Below are 21830 nucleotides of genomic sequence, written 5' to 3'. Positions count from 1 at the left end.
AACACCTACTTCTTGATCCTTGGAAGAAAGAAATACAGATATATTTCAGTGATAACGCAGAAAGGACCCGAGGAAAGCAGTATACTGCCCAGGCTGTCCTGTTAAAGTCAAGTGGATTAGGACATCTTGTTCAATTCTGAACTCAATTCAATTCCTCTCAAAGTGGTAAGAAAATGAGCAGGTCTCTCCTTTCCTTCTCCTTTGCCCCACATCTTAGTTGATGATGGACTTTGAACCTTTTCTTAGAGTTTAAAAGACCTTTGGCCTGGGAGGGGGTGAACTGCTGGTATGTAAAATATGCAAAGATAGATTCTGGTCTAAAAGCAAGTGATAAATATCACCTCAAAAAGCCAAACACAAAGTGACTGTTGACAGCCCAAAAGCTTCCCAGCACCACACAGGAACAAATAGAAATTATATTTCTTTAACCAGGAAGTAATCCCCTCCGGTGAAGGGCCTTTGTACTGCCCAGTGCACATCCCTTCTGACCTTTGTAGGAATAAAGTCTGCATCCCATGAACAGTCTGACAGACTTGTAAGCCTCTATGCAGCGATTATCATATAGTGACAGATACCATCTATGTATATGTTTACAGAGGAAAGAAATATGTAAACATGTAGCCAAGCACCTGGGAAACTGGGTCAAACTTGTCCAGTATAGACTGAACCCTTTGAGCTGACATTCTTCATTCCTATTTTTTTGCCAGAAGCACACATTAGAAATGACAAATTTTCTGTCCAGACTAGTCATGTTAAAAATGAACAATCTTGGGACCTGAAATTTTTACAGCCAAGTTAGACTAACTGTTCTATAGTGGTGCATACCAAGCTCACCTCTGTCTTCCCCTTTGATGCAATTAAGATGTAAATGAAAAGGCTGTGAAAGCTGGCAATCCCTGAGAATACAATTTGCTTCCTCTCCTCACACCTACCATGCCTCCAGACTCTTGTAACAGCTTTAGAGGACAACCGCTAGCTAAATGTGTGTTTTTCACTCTGATAACAGATCAGAGCACCTTCAGAGCACCCCAGAAGATCATTCTTCACTGTGCCTCTTCTGGCAAGAGCCTCTTCTTATCTCTGTATATCAGCTTCTGTGCATTTGGAAAAGTATCAAAAGTGTTGCTTAATTAAGTTCCAGCTTGCCTTGTAGAAAAGACGGTGCAGGAAGAATACATTTTTGTCAATTTATATTTCTAACTACCACTTTCACAAGTCCTTCACTACCCTTAGAAACTAAGCTCAGTTTTAACACTCCAAATGACAAAACCAGCACTGCACACCTTGAATTACATCCGTGTTGTTGCTGTCTTTAGGACACACATTCAGAGCCATAGAGAAACTACTGCACATTGGGCCAATCAGCTTACCTGCACCCAACATAACTGAGGGATTACTGGTGTTTGTACAGCTTGTAATGGCAGCAATCACTACTGAACCATGAGCAAGCTCGAAGTCATGGCCCTCAAAATTAAATTTCATTATGCTGTTGTGTCGGTCTGGTGCAATCTGGAATCCCTTGAATCCTTGCTGTAGGAGGAGAAAGTAAGAATCAATATGAGTGCTTAATATAAACACTTTGACTGAACATTAGTATGGGTTGTTTTTTCAGCAATGAAAAGCATCTGTTAGTCACATCCATGCTTGTGCTTTTAGGTCTGATTGTGAAGGCTGGCATCTCTAGTCAACCAAAATTATGGACAAATTTTTTTTTTTTGCTGGAGTTTCTCCTCTTCTCTGTTTTCTGGTAAAACAGGCAGTCTTTGCAGAAAAATATATTTGTATTTTCTTCCTGCATGAATATACCCTTCTTTGGATCTCTCAGATGCTTCTTACTCCTGTTACAGATCTTACAGATTCCTGATCACACATAGTCTTAGCACACAATCTAGTCTTGAGATTTTAGCATAACATGTAAAATTTTTAAGCCAGGATTATCAAACAGCTTGATAAACCAGGAGTTGATTTGAGAGGCAAAGGTCTGACAGTTGGAAAAAATAAAAAAGAGCAAAGACCAAGTAGGCACTGTTCATGTCATGAAAAATTACATTTAGAGATCTGAAAGTATAAGATCACCTAATGGAGTTTGGAAAATGTAACAAACCAAGAATTATGGGGAACTGCTGTAGTTTAGGTTTCTTTTAATCACTGGAGTTCTGTAGTGCCTTTAACAAGGGTGGTTACTGTATCAGGTAAAGATTCAAACTGATTTAGAAAACTTAAGTATCCAGGAATATTCATTCAAATATAAATCCAGCTCCTCTTTCAATGACCACTTTTGACTGGATGATGCAGAATGTAGTCATTGTTTTCTGTCTTTACCACCACCATCCAAGAGTCACAGAGACACATGCAGTTCTGCTCTGCTGAACAAATTCAGTATTTAGTGCAAAATTACATTGTGGATTCAGGGCATAACCTGCTTGGAATGCTTGGAGAGCTGAAGAGCTGGGTAGTTATCTCAGAAGTCAGTGCAGCAGGTATTTTGTCCCCTCTATTAACAACCCCCTATTGTGGCAGAGTTCAGAAATCTCTAGTCTATGTCAAAATCAGGGTAGACCTAAGATCAGAAAGAAATACTACTCCAATAGGGCATGAACATCTTCATGCAAGAGAAGCAACATCACAATTTTAAACTACCTGTTGCTTGTCTCACCTCCAAAACTGCAGTCAAATATCCTCATTTATTTTTCAGTAGGCAAACAAACAATACACAACCCCAGAATGTAGTTCCTGAACACCAGACAGCTTTTAGAAGCATGAATTAATTTGTTTGCCCAAATGTTCCTACTCCCTACCTTGGCTCCCAGACAAGTTTCAAAGTCCTTTTTCATATCTGACACAGCAACTTTGTCCTGAGGTCTTTTTGGTCCACTGCAGCAAGGCACAACAGTATGGAGATCCAACTCAACAACCTGTTCAAGTAAGATAAACAGAGAGTGGTTGGGCACTGCCTGATAAGTTGAAGCCAGGTAAGTCACAGGTATGCTTACCTCTGCTGTTGAATCAATGCTAAGTCTGCATATTGTTATTTGCAGAAATTATTGAAAACACTTGAGAATGGGAAGAGTAGAAGAAAAGAAACACTTCTAATTTTAGACACTGCCAGCTCACAGGTATGGCTATCGAAAGTACTAAAGTTATTGAAAAACCCAATGTAACTAAAGCATCTAAGCATTATAAATTATTTTTTAATTTGTCTTTTCACATGCTAGAAGCAGGTTAAAAAAATCATGTGAAGAGATACTGGAACTGATACAAAACAAAGCAGACTATTAATCTACTCCTCACCCATCTTCCCACTTTGTTTTCGTAATGTGCTACATCCTTCCAAATCTACTAAGATTTTTGAATAATCATGCAGACCCGAATACAAGTTACAACATAAAATTTTACAGTAGAGAAAATCAGAAATATTCTTGATTTTCCTGGACACAGAGTAAAATCCTAATTGTCTTGCACAGAAAATTAACTGTGTGCTTTGTGGTTACCACAGAGGGTTTCTAAGGGTCCTGATTCACACTGTAAAACAACTAACTGAACAGAAAAAAACTCCATACAGGGCTTACACACACAACATCCACATTATCTCCACAGCTACAATTCAGTGTACCCTTCAGTCTAGAAGGCCTTCTCAAAGCTCCATTGAACAAAACTGAAAGAATCTGCACCAGCTGGAGGTCAACTGAGAGCCAATCTATACCTACATCCAAGTTTTCACACCTGAAGAGCCAGCTGTCTCACTCCTTTGGGCCTTAAAATAAGACAGCTGTACAGACCAAAGCAAAAGACAAGGAATCCCTTGACTATTTCTTAGTTTCTGTGAAAAACAGATAATTGTTGCAATAAAATAGGACAGGGCATAAAGCAAGGAGCCAGAAAACAGAGTAGTTTCTAACCTGTGTGAAGTCTGGATCCTGAGAAGAGTTCGTGAAATCTCTTAGCATTCCCACAGCCTCAAGATACCTTTTTGTGCACATAACCTTCTCTTTGTCACGGCCTAAAATGAAAGCCAGATACAGCAAAACCAAAATGCAAGTTAAATGGAGGAATCATCATCTGACAGAATAGAGCAAAAAAAGTGCATAACAGGCACGCTGTCAATAGCACTACAAGACTCTTTCAAGACAAATATTAGAGATCCACTAAAAACAAACTGATTGCACAGACTAAGTGGCTTTTGCAGAACAAAATCTTAGTTTCCTATTTTTGTCATCTGGACAATCTAGGCTCAGATTTTTGCCAGGCTGCTGTAAGTCCAACACTCAGCTCCTCCTAAACATGCATCCTAATTGCAAAAACTAGTCTCAATAAGGAAATACCAAGAAAAATATGAACTGAAGCTCAGAAGGCTTCACCTGATTCAATTCCACTGCTAATGTCATATAAACCTGGCATCCTTTCAATTACCCCTTAACTTACGGTCTCTTTTTATACTCACCAGTTTGTACCAGGTACCCAATGCTAATATCATCCACTGGAAAATAGGCAGCTGTAGCTCCATACTCTGGACACATATTGGCAATGGTGGCTCGGTCAGCAATCGACAGCTGGGCAACACCAGGACCAAAAAACTCTACAAATTTACCCACTACTCCAACTTGGCGAAGATGCTGTTATAAAAATACAGTGCCTGTGTCATTGCTATGTTTCAAAAGACATGAGCATGTCTGTTATGAAATCTAGCTTTTGACTCAGAAATCTCTTGTGAGGATTTCTACAGCCATTTGAAACCAAGAAGTTTTTGCTAAAATAATGCATGAATATGAGGACATAGAGATGTAAAGTTTCAATAATAAGATACAACATAGGACCATATTTCTTTGAAAACTTGCTCTTCCTTTCATTTAAACTAGATGGCCTTGCAATTGTCTTTTTCTCAACATGATGTTCTAAGAGGAAAGTCAACTGCGTGGGGAGTTTTCACACAGCAAACCCAGGAAGACAGAAAAATAGGGAAAACCAACTGCACAAGTACATGTGAACACACACAACATTTGAATAAAATGATGAAAAAAGTGTTGCCTTTTCCCTTTTGAAGGTCTCTCTGTAGACAGTATTCCATGATGAATTTCTGTACCAGATTTCTGACTTCCAACAACACTAATGCTGACCCAGTAATACTCTTAATTCAGTGACAATGCACAGCGTGAGTAAGCATGTTATAAATATATGACAAGAGTCAAACACCTGCACATGAAATAAATAAGACTGCAATGCTTACTGTCTGGTTTCCAGCTTTTATATTGCCTAATTTTAAGTAGTGACCTCAAAAAACAAGTCATCAGGGTTCTTTTGAGGCAGAGGAAAAAGTGTTGCTCCAAAACACTACTGAATTTCAAAATACCCCAACATATATTTTGTGTGGGTTCTGGGAAACAGATTTGCCTAAAAAATGTCCTTAATGAGCTGAATCCAATCCACAGACAGTGATAAAGGTTTTTAAAAATTCAAAATGGCTACCTGGAAGCACACATAGGGTTCTTACACATTCTGTACAGTGGCTCTGTCCTACAGAATGTGTTTATCTCTCAGCAGTAACATCAAAATATCAAATCTTGATAATTTACCTTGGTAATGGTGAGCACAATGTCAGTGGATGTCACCAGTGGCTGAGGGTTTCCTACCAGCTTATAGCCAACCACCTCAGGAAGCACCATGCTGATCGGCTGTCCCAACATCACTGCCTCTGCTTCAATGCCACCCACACCTGCACACAACAGGAGGACAAAATGTGACTATTCAGAAAGATACTAACATGTCAGAGATAAACTTGTGAAGTCAATTGCCTGATGAGTGCTCTATTTAAGGTGTGAAAGGGGAGAGAAACCATACAGTCTGAGTCTTCTGCTAAGAGGCATTCCTCATCTCGCTGCTGTTCCTGCAAGGTTGGGCTTTTAAATTTCATTTAGTTTCATATTTTGATCCTTGTTCCTAAGCCATTAGATGGGATACTATGTGAATCTAAGGATGCTTGGCTTTTACAAGAACAGATGTAAAATTTTTACTTAATATCTTAAACATGTAATGCAACAAACCAAGAACCACTGACATGGCACTGAATATGTGCTGTGAGTGAAACTTATGCAGACCATGATTGCTGGTCACCAAACAAAAAATCAGAAATTATTTTGAAAGAAAGAAATGTTACTAAAGAATGCTAACATAAAAGGTACTTGTTAAGAGAGGAATATTTTCCCTTATGTCCACTATGTTTCAGCAGGGTTTAGGAATGTGTAGGTGGCAACCGCTGCATAAGCACACCTTCACTATCAGAATTCCAGCTACTACTTAATATTGCTAATTTATTAAGGTAGCATATCAAGATGTCATAGTCATATGCAAAATAACAAAGCCATGATGTTTATTATCTAGCAACTTAGCATTAAGCAGCCAAGCCATCAAGCAGTTTTATAACTTTCTGCCTGTAGAAAGTCCCTCGTATATTTATCTTCTTCTCTGAAATGTCCTTCTGCCTTTTGTTTAGTATAATGAATGCTAAGCTAGGAAAAACTGCCCGTAATAGCTGCTTATGAATGCCAAATCACCACTCCAATCTTTTTCTCCCACTTAATCTAAGAATAGTTCTGAAAAATAATTTCTAACTTCTTTCATTCAAAATTATATACCTCTGTTTGTTTAAAAGATAATGCTGTGACAGAACAAATCATGTGGCTCCTTTCACTGGGTGTTGAATAATTCAATTTACATTTAAGTAAATTGAAATAACTGACTGACTACCACTGACAGTCACGAACCAAGTTCAACATCACCAGCCTCTGGAAAAAATGTTGGATTCAAGAATATGCAAGAATTTAAGCCCATATGCTATAGACTCTGTCTAGCCATACTTTTCATATTCTGGAGAAAAACTGAAGCTAAGTGTCGCTATAGGACACGAAAGAACACAAGCTCACACCGCTGTTCTCAAGGTGAAGGTGAAGAAAAAAGGGAAGTTTATTTTCTGACTCCAACATTTACAGTTTTCTAAAAGTGACAGTGGATTGGAGGGTGACAGTGCCACCTCTCCAATGACACTGGTCAAACCAACAGTCCATCAACTCTCTCTTCTTCCATAAAGGAATGCAAGACAATGAGTTATTTACAGAAAATGTGTGAGAAAGTTCACTACAAGAATGTCAACATCATAAGGCTTAGAAATTCTTAAAAAAACAGGGTGACAGCTAAGAGCTACACTTTTCCAAGCAGCTTTTAGTGCTACAACTTCATCTAAACGATGGCTCCATGCATATGCTGTAACCAAATATAGAATAAGAGATGTGCCTAATCCCAAAGGTGTCATGCTTTGGATGCATTGAAGTTGTTTACCTTTGTATTCTAAGCCAGAAACTCTTTCAACCTTGATTCAGAAAATTTCACTCAACCAACACTGCTGCAGTACAAGTGGTGGGTTATTAAAATCAGAAAGTCCTACCATATGTGGTGCTCAAGCACATTCATGAACAGCTAACAAATACTCTTTAAAAACACAGTGTGTTCCATATTTGTACAACAGCTGCTTCAATAGTGCTCCTATCACTATATCACAGGAAAACAAAGGCTCAGCTGAAGTCTTTGCTACTGTATGGGATGACTACAAATACTTCGACTCCATAGTTACCTATTTATTCAATAATTCAAGCACTTCCATTCACCACAACAAGGAAAAATAAATTATTTATACCTATTCCTGTAACAAATATTGTGCAGAGAACTGGTATTAGAACATCACAGCTATGTTTTACATAATGTCCTCTCCAATAATTTAGTCATTCAGATTTAATTGTCAGTACCTTCCACCTAACAGATTTGTATCTGCAGTACTTTTTGGATAATCCAACACCTTCAAAGTAGCAAAGTGACACAAGAAAAATTGGATGGTCAGTGATACTTCAATTCTCTTTTTTTATTTAATATTTTTGTTTTCTACTTCCTTGTCATTTAAATGCAGAATGGAAAAGAATATATAAAAAAACCCAAACAAAGCCAACAACACATGTAGCAGAATCATCTGAGGCAGTTATCAGAAAGGGGAGCTTAGTTACAAAGTCATATAACTGTAAGAAGCCTTATCAGGTTACTTGCATTTGGGGTTAGGCTATGTAAGTGTGTCTAGCTGGCACAAAAACCACTTTTCTTCACAGCAGCCCATACACTGGCATGGTTTAGATTTGTGACCAAACCAGTGTTGATAGCACACCAGAATTTTAGCTATTGCTAAGCAGTCCTTACACAGCATTGATGCTTTTTGTTTTTTACCCTGCCCCTCAGCAAGTAACCTGGGGTGGGAAAAACACTATGAGAGGTACAGCCAGGACAGCTGAAGAGAGCTGAACAATGAGACATTCCATGACATAAAACATCAGGCTCATCCCCAGTCGGGGAGGTGGGCTTTCCAAAGTAGCCACTGTCCAGGGACTGGCTGGGCTTTGGCGACTGCCTTTACATCACTTCTTTCATTTCCTTTCCCTGCACTCACGCCTCTTCACTTAAACTGTGTTTGTCTCTAGCCATTACTTTAATCTTGCATTTGGACTAACAGTCCTCTTCCCCATTGTGCTAGCAGGAGGAGGGAGGAAGTGACTGGGTGGGGGTGATCTGCCAACCAGGATCAACTCACCAGAGCCCAAACCACAGTTCCCAGAGCCAAGAGACTGCTCACAATACACTGCTGTACATACCCCAGCCAAGCACCCCCAAGCCATCTATCATGGTGGTGTGTGAGTCAGTGCCAACCACGCTGTCTGGATAGTAGTAGCCATCCTGATCCATCACCACTCTTGCCAAGTACTCCAGGTTCACTTGGTGGATGATCCCAGAGCCCGGCGGAATAATCCTCAAGTTTTTAAAAGCTTGAGAGCCCCACTGAAACAAAAGGAATTAAAGTAAAATATTTTCAACATGAGCACTGGAAGAACTTTCATACACTGAACTTTTCTCCATGAAATAAGATTATTTTTGTCGATACCTTTAAGAATTCAAATCTTTCTTTGTTCCTTTCAAATTCCAGCTCCTGATTTTTTTGCAAGCTGTCTGGCCTGCAAATGAAAATTATCAGCTGTCAGAACCAAAATTACCACATGAATTTTATATCTAGTCAAAGGTTGAAAGAAAAGAAGATTTATTAGCTAATGTGAATGCTGATCCATTGCACCATTTTAATATCACTACAGGCAACCAATTAAAAGGATTTAGGAAATCTTAAGAGATAACACCTGAACTCTGCTTCAAATGTGAATACTAATCTGCATTTGGCAGGCTTAAATACTGTAGCCTGGGAAAAGCAACACTGCATGTTAATGAAATGTGACTTTTCCAACACCAAAATCAGAAGGAATCAGCAAGGCAGTAAAGGAAACTGGAACACAGCTGTCCTGCAACTTCCACATTTGTGGTCACTATGATAGAGTGGTGTCTGAAGACCCTGTGTTTCAAAACAGCGTTAACAAATTCTTCACTTCAATCAACTGCCTAACTTGGGTCTGCAGAGTTTGAAAGAACTGAAGTATAAATCTGACCAATGTTCTCTATATGAGAGAAAAATCTCTATTTTCTTGCATATGTTTATGAGGTTAACAGAAATAAAATAAGACTGTGACAAAAAAATCATGATTTGTAACTGCATATCAAAAAACTACAAGCTGTAAGGAAAGCACCATAAAACATGCAATTGCAGGATCTGTTTGGAAGATTAGTTCAGCAGCCCATATTTATGTACCTTGGAGGGCAGAAGGACCTGTATACAGAGGTCTTTTATTTCACTGTAGGTCTAGTGAATCTTAGTGCGTCTTTGTATCTTTGTCCTCATCATGCTGAGGATCTAATAGCCTTTCCAGAACGCATGAGGGCCATAGTAAGCAGTGCCTCATGCTCTTCTGCTTGGAGGCACTGAAGCAGAAAGCAGTTCCTCAGAACTGAGCCTAGTGTAGATCACCTCTATTCTTAGAAAAGTGAGGAAGAAAGGATGAATGAGAACATTTCCTTTCTTAAAAACCCCTATAGGGTCAAAAAAGTGTACTAGGGAAAAAATGCCATTTCTGAGCGATTAACAATAATGCAGCATTATTAAAGTACAATAAACACAGGCCTAGAATGAGTCTGTTTCTATCAACAGTTTAGTACAGGCTTTTGCTGCTGATAGATACACCACAGATAGAGAAAATTCTCCCCCCAACTCACCACAGCTGATACGACAGTCTAACTTTACAATTTCCTAGTATTTGGAATGTTGTAGTACAAATGCTACCAGTATGTTAGCATTGTATGCTAACATATGTATATTGTAGTACAAATGCTAACCAGTAAAACTACCTTGATGACCAGTACCTAGATTCAATTGACTTACTACCATTAAGAAGTAAAGAGTGATTTTTTTATTCTTACTGCCTGTTAAAATCCACCTGGATGGAGTGATCTATCACGAGATCAGCAGGACAGATAGGATTTATTTTTTCAGGGTCCCCACCAAGTTTCTTCACAGCATCACGCATTGCAGCAAAGTCAACCACAGCAGGCACCCCACTACAACAGAAACAAAATAGGCATGGTGAAACAATTTGGAAAAGAGAAAAAAAAAACAACAAAAAACCCCAGTCCTGAGATACAGAACAGACAGCTACTGTCACATACAAAGCAAACTGTACTCCATTTTCAATGTAAGCAAATAATGAGTAGTAACCAGAACTTCTGGAATTTCAACACTTGACTTGTCTAAGAGATCGTACACTTTTCAATATTTCTTTTAACACAGCTTCTGATGCTTCTCTGCCCACACATTCTCAGTTTTCTACTGAGGTATATTCTACCATAATATCTTCAACCAACTTGGAACACCCTCTGACTTACCTATCTGATTTTGCTGGGTGCTAAAACAAAAAGAGTTCTCTGATGTGCTCTTAAGGACCTGGCGTCAATGAGCAACCCACTGAAAAAACTACATTTCTGCAAGAGCATCCCAAAGCAGTAAGGGTTTATGTTTTTAACTCTGACCATAAGGAAGTTATTACATTTTTTTTTAATATCAGAAACCATGCAACAACAGCAGTAAAAGGCTTTTTGGTTCCTACTGAATTTTACCTTGAAAATCTTCAATAATTACCAAAAAATAAACAGCAAAAAGGATCCACATTATCTACACTGGACACAATTAATTGATACTGTTCAGCAGTTTGACATTCCAGGATAAGCTTTTTGTAAGAAAAATAGGAAATTCTGTGTTATTTTACCTATGGGAATTTGAGGGGAGGGTAGGGGAAAACAGAAGAAGAATTATTTTGTCAACTTATGAATGTTATTACAATTACAATTAATACGGAACAGACACAATATCCTTCTACAGTCTTAGAATAACTAAAGATAAATACAGAATAATCCTAACTAGGAAGTCAGATAATTCTAAACCAGGACAACCTGAATGTAATTGTTGCATGGCTTTTGGAAAGTTGCCACAGCTGCCTTTTTCAAAAAGGTCCTCAGAGGCCTGTCCAAGAGCTCATTTTCCAGGAATACAGTTGCTCTGCAGAGTTATAGGCACATTTTTAAAACTCAGCAGGAGTAAGGGGCAAGGAAGAAGAGCAGTAACAGAAGGAACAACATTTCCTTGGAAGTTCAGCTTCCTCTCTGCTCCAGTTTTTCAAAACATTAACAACAGCTAGTAGATGAAGAATAGCTAGGAAATGAGCACTTCTTTAATTTGAAGTTTTGCCAATTTTTTCTACTGCCTTTAAGTTGAGCTGTACTGGGTCTCTAGCACTTTGAAAACTGCTGTGAAAATGCATAACAGAGATTATGACAGCTAAGACCATTGAGGAAGAAAATCAACTGGCAGCGTAGTTGCACTGGGCTTACCATGGATATACTAAAATATTTTATAAAGACAGGACAAAGATACCAAGAACAGTGAGTAGATTTGGAAGTCAAATGCTGTATTAGAACAATTAAATGCTATTGTTCCACCTGAAAATTGAATTTCCACATTGAACAGGGATTATTATATGATTATTACTGACATCTGAGGACTCACTGCTATAACAAGGCTCATTTTTTAGAGTCCATTAGGTAGGAATCTCAATTTGCATTTCTGGGAAAAATAATATGCTCATTTTTTCAAGAGCAGATAAGTCTTTAAAAATATATTTATAATAGCACAGATTTAGAAGAGGAAGAAATTATGTGTGTTATAAATGAGAACTGAAATAGGTAGAAAATTGAAAGCAAGAACCCCTGGGGAACAAAACCAACCAAACAAAAAACAAACAAAAATGTGAGAGAGAGAGAGAGAGAGAGAGAGAGAGAGAGAGAGAATAGACAAAGAATAACTTCTAAACACTGAACTTCCTCAATTGCATGCAATTTATCAATATCATTTTCTTCCCCCGTTTTGAAGTTTTGTGAAGACATTTACTTCTTGATCTCAGAAAAGTTTTTTTCAATGCTCTTATTCTGAGTGTTTGCCTCTCCAAGTGCTATTCTTTCCCTCAGCTCACCCCTCCACCCCAAGCTGAGCATTGTTGCACTCTCAAAAGACCCTCTTCCTTGCTTTGGAGACCATCAGACTCACGTGAAGTCTTGCAGAATAACTCTTGCAGGCTTAAATGGTACTTCAACATTCTTGTGTTGCATCACTTTCCAGTTGAGAATATTCTCAACATCTCCTTTCTTCACTAGGAACTCATCACAGTTACGGATCGCTGCTTCCAGGAGGATTCGAATGGAAAATGGCAGGCGAGCTGCATGGGTAAGAGGCAAGAAGCAAACTCAGTGTTTACCTTAGGGCATTTGTCAGCAAGTGCAAAGTTCCATGCCAGGGGCAGACAGGTCCTCATTTTCTCTCAAGGCTTTATTCCGATTATCCAAACCACTCTTCCCACCTCCAGCTTTGCCAGGAGGTCAGTACTAACTGACCTGTTCCACTTGATGCTCTCAGCAGGTTTGTTATCTCAGTTCCTGTGACACACTAGACATCTTTGCTGAGGGACTTTTCCATCCCCCATAGCACAGCAACCCTGAAAACATGCTGTGCTCATCTTGTTTTTCTGCAGTTTGTTCTCACTCTTGTCACTGAATACAGACATATAAATGCACCAGGAAAAGCATAGTTTTCTCCCTGCCATGTTGGAAAGCACAGCTTTAGTGGTTTATGCAGTCCCCTCATCTCAAGAGACGGAAGATGAAACTGAATGAAAGTCAGACTGTGCACCTATCAATCTTCTTTTACTTCAAATCAGAAATATTTAAAGATGATGACACAAAATACTATTGGAGCAGTCCTGACAGCTCTACTGCAAGGAATGGGTGTGAAGAAAAAACCCAAACACATCTCGGTCCTTCCTCTTCCAGTCCACTTTAATAATACTTGTTTGATTGCTTCTCAAAATATTCACATTTTAAAATCTTTTGAGAAGTTTGTTCCAACTTTCTATAGAGGGCTGGCCTCAAGACATAAAAGTCAATCTCAGTGAGACCTCATTAGTGCTGTTGCAATAAAACAACATCTATTATTCAGGACACAGTAACTCAGAACAATTTGAGTTGGTTGTTGTTGGGAGTTTTGTTTTGGGGGATTTTGTTGATTTGGGAGTTTTGGGTGTTATTGTTACTGTTGTTGTTTGGAGGTTTTTTAGAATCTTCTCCTGCCCTTCCCTGCTAAGCTATTCCCTTTTTTTGCTGAATAGTGAGAATTGCATCCTTTGTCCTTTGAAGAATCTGGAGTTTATCACTCTTGGAATCCTGGAATGGATCAACTGGTAACACTGAATGTGTATCTGTCTATTCTTTAAGAACTCTCCTCTGCTTTTCACCCACCAAGACTGACATTAACGGACTGGTTGCATATCGGAGCCTTTAATGGACATGTGATGCTGACATTCAGAGAAAATGCTCCTCCTCTTGTTCCCTGAATTCTCCTTAATCACCTGTCTCCTTTGGAAACACCAAGCACCCACCATAGATAACTCTAAGGTATAGATACTCAAGTTTCTAAGTCACAGTCAATGGCACAGACACGAAGATTTTTTGCAGTACCACTGAAAGATTTGGGAAATGTCAGAGGAACTAAGGAAAAAGCCTCCTCAGAAAGGATTCTCTAACCACTACTGTTTTCAAAGCTGAAAAATCTTTAGGTTAAGTTCAGTCTACATATCAGTGTTAGATCCTTTCCAGCCTTTAGCAGTATAAGAAAACTTGTGCTCTTAGTTTTGCCTAGCTCTCCTCACCCACTCAGCAAAAACAAGACTGCTGTGTGCACAGTATGCTGAGGAAATACTACTGGATCTTGCCAATATTTCTGTCATTCTAAATTTCCATAATTAAATTTTGCTAAAATTTTGTTTCCAAGATTCGCCTTTTGAATTCATAGTTCTCACCAGAGACCAAGTATCATCCAATGTGGCCAAATCTGTTCAGGTTCTATTCATCAGTATTAACAAAATGCTTCTCTTATGTTCTCAACGTACCATATCTCACATCTTCCAATTTGCTCAGATTAAAGAATTTCTTCAGAGGCTGTTTTGGGTCCAGTGGCTCCACAATCTGTACAAAAGGGTTGCTCATGGTTGTTGAAGGCCCTAGTTAGTGTCCCTAAAAGAAAAGAAAAATCAAGGGCATTTTCATTACATTTGTCCTTCATACCAAGTACATGTCCCACAGCCTACAATGCATCTAACCCATACACAAAGGCCTGTACCAGAGAAAAAGGTACTGTCAGTCATTCCCTTTCCACCCCAAATCTACTCATCCTCAGAGATAAAAGGTCTCAGAAAAAGACAGCAGTATTGTGAAAAATACAGATATACCACATGGCTTAGAATCATAGAATCTTAAAAGCTGGAAACAACCTCTAAGACCATCGAGTCCAACTGCTAACTGAGCACCACCATACCCACCACTAAACCATGCCCACAAGTGCCACACACACACACATCTTCTGAAGATGAATCCATCACTTCCCTGGCCAGCCTATTCCAATGACAGGAATATATTTTTCCTAATATCAAATATAAACCTCCCCTGGTACAGCTTCAGAATCTGTTTCATCCTGTCACTGGCTGCCTGGGAGAACAGACTGTCCCCACCTGGCTACAGCCTCCTTTCAGAGAACTGTAGAGTGGTAAGGTCTCCCCTGAGCCTCCTTTTCTCCAGGCTAAACAACCTCATCTCCCTCAGCCACTCCTCACAGAACCTGTGCTCTGACACCTTCACCATTTTTGTTGCCCTCCTCTGGACACAATTTCACAAAGGAAATTCAACTTCATTATTCTCTTCTTCATGCTGCTTCTAGACAGCCATTTGTGCCTCTGTGACTTACAAACCACCATGACAACACAATCTCATTTCTACAGTGTGTTGTGGTTTAACCCCAGGCACCAACTAAGCACCCACAGCCACTCCCTCACTCCTTTCTGGCAGTAAAAGGAAGAGAATCAGAGCAGCAAAATGAAAAAACTCATGTGTTGAGACAGAGGTGGTTTGATAAATAAAGCAAAATCTAGACCTGCAAGCAAAGCACAACAAGGAATACATCCACCTCTTCCAGAGCAGTTCAGCCATCTCCAGGACAGCAGGGCCCCATCACATCTCATGGTGATTTGGGAAAATGAACACCATAACCCTGAACCATCTCCCTCTTCCTTCTCCTCACAGCTCTGTATGCTGAGCATGATGGCACATGCTGTGTGACACCCCTGGGGTCAGTTGGGATCAGCTGTCCCAGCTGTGTCCCCTCCCAGCTCCCTGCACACCCTCAGCCTCCTCGCTGGAGGGGTGGGTGAGGAGCTGCAAAGGCCTTGGCTCTGCCTAAGCCCTGCTCAGCAGGAGCTAAAACACCCCTGCGTTATCAAATGTATTCCCAGCACAGCCCCATATAACTATTAGGGACAAAATTAACTGTATCACAGCCAAAACCATCAGAAGTGGCATTGATCTAAAGCTTAACTGACAGACATCTACATTCAAAATTAAAAACAATTTAACAAAACCAGAAAACACTATTATTTCAGACAGAAAGTATTATAGACTAAGATTATAAATGCTATCAGAGACAAAAAGAACTCTCCTAATTTCAGAAAGATTTGTTAGGGTCACCACAAAAAAAATTTACATAGGCTCTGCTGTAAATGTCATTTTAGTTTGAGATATTTTCTTTTTTTGTTGTTGCTTACTGATTTACCGGGTTTTGTGGCTTAATGGTTTGCTGGATAAAGCATTCCTCTGAGACCTAGGACTTTTAGGTTCACATACAGAAATTAAAAGGCCCTAAAATAATCCCCATTGCAAGGCCAACCAGCAGCAAGGGGCCTAAATTCACTACAGAAATATCTCTTAATGTCCAGAAAAGGTTAACCATATACAAACTACTTAATGGAACACTTCCTAGGACACACTGAAGACCTGAACTCTGCCCAAGCCTCTTCTGGAAGCACTGGCTTAGACCAACACATGCCAAGGATCAAGCTAACAATTTCACAGTGAGAACAGTTCTCCTGCAGTGCCTGGCAACATTCCCAGTCATGATTAAAATTTTTTCAGTAGAGAGATAACCAAAGGCCTGATTTTCAGATCCCTTGTTTTCCCAGAGACAGACTATTCCTGTCTTCATTCAAGTACCATTATCTTCTCTTGCCTCAGGTTTTCAAACAAGAAAATTCACAACAAGGCAGGAGGTACACATGACAGGCCTTGGAAACTGGTGCAAAAGGATGTGCAAAGTCCAGTACTTGTTAAAAACAGACACAGCAAGGCCAAAGAATTAATTTACTTATCTCACCTGCTAGTTTCATGCAATGTTCAGGAAATACTACTATGTGGAACACAGTTATGGGGGGTTTTTAAAGTATTTTCCAAATTCAGGTTTTTTCTTAGAAGACAACCTAAGAGAAATAGCAGAAATGGTAACAAAAGAAAGTCCAGGGTGCAAAGCAGCAAGATAATGTAGGGAAAGAAATATTTACAGAATTCTTTCAAAGAAAAGAAAATAATGGATGTTTCTAGATAAAAAGCTGAATGCCCAGGGAAGCTGGAAGGTCGGCTAACAAACAGACTGCAAACACACACACAACCTCAAATGTATCATCTCTCACATTTCCATTGACAAGTTATTTCTGAAACTCCTTTTCCCAGCTTTGCAAATACTCATCCTGTACACAAGCCCCTAAAGTTTTAGGTGTCATGATCTTTAATCAGCATGAGCTACTAGCTATTCCTCTAAGCAAACTCTGCTTCTACAACTGAGCATTAACAAAATGAATTTCTTCCTTCCTCTTCTTGCCAGCTACCCTCCTGTTAAGATTTACTCTTTTGCATTCCACTTTGAGAATTTTATTTTATTCATATCAATTTCTCATGGGAAAGTTTAAGAGTAGCCATAGATAGAAAATATTCGGATATCCCCTGACAGATAAAGCAGATCATTAATTTGATATGACCATGAGTCCACTATACTCAGTTCACATATTCTTATCCAAGTATAAACTGCACTTTGAATATTTTCCATCCAAGTCCATGTCTTGGCAAATCACTGCAGAAATTCAAGATGTTATGACACATTATCTACATGTTAACATTACTTTATCAGACATCACCCTGTTCCCTGAACAGCTCACACTATGAGATACTTCAGTACAAATCTCCTCTCATCAGTGATTTATACAAATAAACCAAACTGTTGGCTAACCAAGCCCTAATCACAAATTCTTTTCATCTGCCTAGTCACACTGACATGAACAACATTGTTACAAACCTGGAAGCCATTCAGAAATACCTGAAAAGAGGTAAAATCTCTAGAAAAAATACCAACTAGCAGCATTACTGCAGTAAATTTCACAAGACAGGGAAGCTCAGTCATATCAACTACTATTTCCACACAGTAAATTATAAACCAACTTGCCACAGCACAGAACTCTAAACTAGTGATTTGTCAAAAAGAAATCTGGGGGCGATACTCTCCACATTGAATAGACCAAAACTTTTGCAGTGGTCCTCGGATAGATACAGGTTAACCTTTTTATTAACTTGATACAGATTAGCAATAGATACAGGTTAACTTTTTTATTAGCTTGATACAGGTTAATTTGTGATTACAACAAGGAATATTTATTCGTGTTTTGCAGGCAAACATGGGTGAGCAGACATCTATCTGCCTGGAACTGGCACAGCACGCAGGGTCACACACGCTGACCACGGCCAACGTGTGACCACATCGATACCTGCTCAGAAATACCAAAACAACCACTTCATCTTCTGCCCAACAACCTGAAAACTGTTTGTGTGGAGATTACACTAAAAAAAAAAAAAAAAAGGATTATTCAAACGTGAAAATGCAGAACAGCATTTAAAAAAGAGGCATCTCATTACTGACACAGACTCATAGAATATTATGAGTTGGCAGGCACACAAGGATCACAAAGTCCAAGTAAATGGCCCATATGATGTTCTGTTTCACAACCCTGGCATTATTAGCACCATGCTCTGACCAATGGAGGTAATCTCAAGATACTGCAACCTCCTTAAAGGGTTGCATGACTTGTATGAAATGTACCAGACAAACAACATTCTGATTTTAGTCCTTCCTTAGTGCCTACTATTAAAAATCTGAGAACACCCACAATCTGGTCCGCACTAAAGCTGATCATCTATGAATCTGAACTCCCTATCAATATTGTTTCCCACTCACCTTGTTACATCAATGCAGTAGCTCATTACTGTGCCACCACACTCAATCTCTTGTTAGAAGACACCTCAATTCACCCAGACTGCACATTAGCTCACCACAGAAAGTCTGATTTCTGTTTTTTCCCTCTCCCTCAGAGAAGCAGAAGTACAGAAAGATTGTAACCATGAATACCAGGAGGAACAAATTTATCTGGATAAGGCCATAACTTTCCAAATAGAAAAAAAGGAAGTAGTGTTTTGCAAATGCAACATCTTGCCCTTTAGGGCAGAGAATGAACCCTTGGCCACAACAGCTGTTTCTTGCTGTTTGCACCCCTATATATGACACAGTTCAAATTTCTATGGAAACACAAGCTTTACACTGTGATACTTTAAGAAGTCTTTTTGAACAAACAAAATCTTAGTACAACACTCCTCACTTCATCTGTATTGAGTGTGGCAGCAAACTCAGCTTTTACCATGGACACCTCCGATGTTCACCAGCACCAAAAGATCATTGCAAAGATGCCTGCTGGCTGTACTGTCTGTGGTTATCTCTGTGGCGTCCTGAAGGACACATCCTTTGATGATCATGACATAAGAAATGTGCACAAGTCCAAGGGGACAGAAGAAAAAGGTGTCTGTCCATCCTCTTCCCTGTCTTCTCTTATTCGTTAATCAACTACATCAGACACATTCAAAGTACATTAAAGTCTCATGGAGATTTCCATAAAAAGGTTTTAAGTAAGAAACTGAATTTTTTTTTATTAAAAAAAAAATCACAGGAGATTTCAAGGTATGTTTTATGTGTGCTTTCAAATCTTCAGCTGTTGGACCTTTCTGAGTATCAAACATAAACACAATACTGGTCACGTCTCAACAACATTGATTGGAAAAGGACTTGGTTCAGTTTAAACCACATTCTTGATTGACAGTGACTCCTTGACTCTACTTCAGATCCTTTCTAAAAGCAGTTTTGTAACTTGGAACAAAGACAACAAATAAATTTTACTGAAATTAATAGAATTGAAAAAATACAATAATATATCTTTACACTTGCATAAATTACCTCATGAAGATCACAGAGAAGGAAAAAATGTATTTAGTCTCTTGCTATATCCGAGAAAGTCTGAAAACTGTTCTAGACATCTTTTTCTACTCTCTTTAGAGTTGAAGGTGAAACTGAGCACAGCCAGTCAGATTAAAAGCAGCAATCTCACATCAGAAAAAGAAGTGATTCTTTATAAAAACACAGCAGCATGTATACTTGTTGGGAAATTTACCTGACTACAGACTGGAAAAGTACAAAGCCGTGGCTAATTCCAAGTCCTGCACCTGCTAGATAGTGTGTCCTTGGGCCTGGCTGTAGTATGATAACAAGTGGTCAAAGAGACATGAGAAAAGTGAGATGTAACCCCTAAGGAATGAGGAAGAGTTAATGGTATAATTTAACCAATAGATTGCTTGGCTTACAGAATATTCATAAGCTTATTATTTGCTGTATAAGTGTTTGATGCTTTCTTCAATAAACTGGACCTGTGATGAACCAGCTGGTGTCCTGGTCCCATTCCTACGACATATACTCATTGACTGTAAACAGATCCATACTATCAACAATATGTATTATTTTGGGGGTTTTAGTGATATCAGAGCATCCCACTCATCTCCCACCATGCAGAACAGGAGAAAACTGTAGCACACGGAGTGGTTTCCTACATACATGCTGACAGTAAACTATGCTCTTCCTGTAGTACACAACACAAATGTTTACAGAAGACTCATGTTTTTAATAACCACTTTTATTGCAGAAGTACCTGACAATAAACCAAAGACACAGATTGTTTGATCTGCAGAAGGGAAAAAAGGCTCTGGATGAGAAAACTTCTGTCTAAGCTTCAGGGCATAAAGTAGCAACAGAACAGCCATGGTTATTCAGCATTTTAGTACAGACATATATTTAATCTCACTTGGAGAAACGTGTTTCAACAATTGCTTTTTCTATTCCATCTTTGGTTTCTTAGTTGCTGTCTTTCCAATTATGAAAGGGTGCCTATGTTATCAACGATAAGAGGTTAATTTTAGACATCACTACATAAAACTAAACACCAGGTGTCTTAATTAAACAGATTTCAAGTATTAAATGCTCTTTTTCAAGTATTAAATGCTCTTTTTCCTGAAATATGGGTAAATTCCTGGCCATCACTGGGAAGCACACACTCAGCAAAGAAGCAATTGAATTTCAACATTTTACCAGACTCTAGAAATGCTCAAAAAGATTACACTCAGGCAAAGCAAAGATGCAATTTTATCAGTCATCAAGAAAAAGGGGAAGGCTCAGACTTGTTGGTACTTGAAGAAACGTGACAAAATATGATGTTTCTGTGATGAAACCTCCAACTGAAAACTGGGAAAAAAAAGAGGTGAGCTGGCAGGACCACCATGGTAAAAGTCCTTTCCTGGTGATAAGGCAGGACATAGGCAATATCCATGGCCTTGCTTGAAAAATGCAACATTTTTCATCCATGCTGAATCTGATTTACCACCTTTTGATACAATTATCACTCCGGTGCCCACAGGTTATTTCTCTTGGTTTTGTCCATTCAAATGAGTGCCACTGTATGTATCTGTACTTAGCTGCTAAGTTTGCAACAAGCACCTCCAAACAGCAAAAGCAAGCAACTTAAAAAATATAAGCAGAGCTGCAGCAGAGCAGCAGGATACTGAGTTTTAAATTCTACATCCCAACATTGAGAATGCACTTCATGACATTACTAGCAGTTAAATGTAACTGAACAGCACTTATTTAATTAAGGGCTATTCCTCATTTCCCCTGGGCCTCTAAAACTTCTCATAGCTCTTCTCATGGCTTCACATTCTACTCAACAAGGAGCCCCCATTAAAAAAGTTGACGACTCGTTCCAGTTTATTTAAGTTATAGATGGCATAGCCATGAACAAAGATCTCTGAGGAGGTCCAGCATGTAGCAATTTCCATCACATTGGAATTGCACCAAGTTCTGTGCATGCCTACCTTACCCAAAAAGCAAGGAAGGAGAATACCCATGTTAAGCATGTTGACAAAAGCCTTAATGGAAAGGCAACCTCTCTTCAGTATCAGTCCGGTGTTTAAAGCAGTAAAACTTCACTAAGTAAATCCATCCATAATTCAAGTCAGTTTAGGAAAAA

General features: G+C 39.0%; 1 protein-coding gene across 3 annotated transcripts in view; it reads right to left on the bottom strand.

The window, feature by feature from the left end:
• Positions 1-21830, bottom strand: part of ACO1 (aconitase 1) — a 57082-nt gene that overhangs the window by 10217 nt on the left and 25035 nt on the right. For all 3 annotated transcript variants that reach the window (XM_058824106.1, XM_058824105.1, XM_058824104.1), the window contains exons 2-11: positions 14454-14577; positions 12560-12728; positions 10384-10521; positions 8969-9038; positions 8682-8865; positions 5571-5710; positions 4442-4613; positions 3900-4000; positions 2799-2915; positions 1371-1530 (exon numbers count right to left, since the gene is read on the bottom strand). In XM_058824106.1, coding sequence (XP_058680089.1) covers positions 1371-1530; positions 2799-2915; positions 3900-4000; positions 4442-4613; positions 5571-5710; positions 8682-8865; positions 8969-9038; positions 10384-10521; positions 12560-12728; positions 14454-14550 — 1348 coding nt within the window. In that variant the 5' untranslated portion in view covers positions 14551-14577. The remainder of the gene's footprint in view (positions 1-1370; positions 1531-2798; positions 2916-3899; positions 4001-4441; positions 4614-5570; positions 5711-8681; positions 8866-8968; positions 9039-10383; positions 10522-12559; positions 12729-14453; positions 14578-21830) is intronic.

Source organism: Ammospiza caudacuta, chromosome Z, assembly GCF_027887145.1.
Source record: "Ammospiza caudacuta isolate bAmmCau1 chromosome Z, bAmmCau1.pri, whole genome shotgun sequence".
NCBI classification, from domain to species: Eukaryota; Metazoa; Chordata; class Aves; order Passeriformes; family Passerellidae; genus Ammospiza; species Ammospiza caudacuta.
The sequence above is the reverse complement of the archived record's forward strand: the minus strand, read 5'-3'. Positions and strand labels throughout refer to the sequence as shown.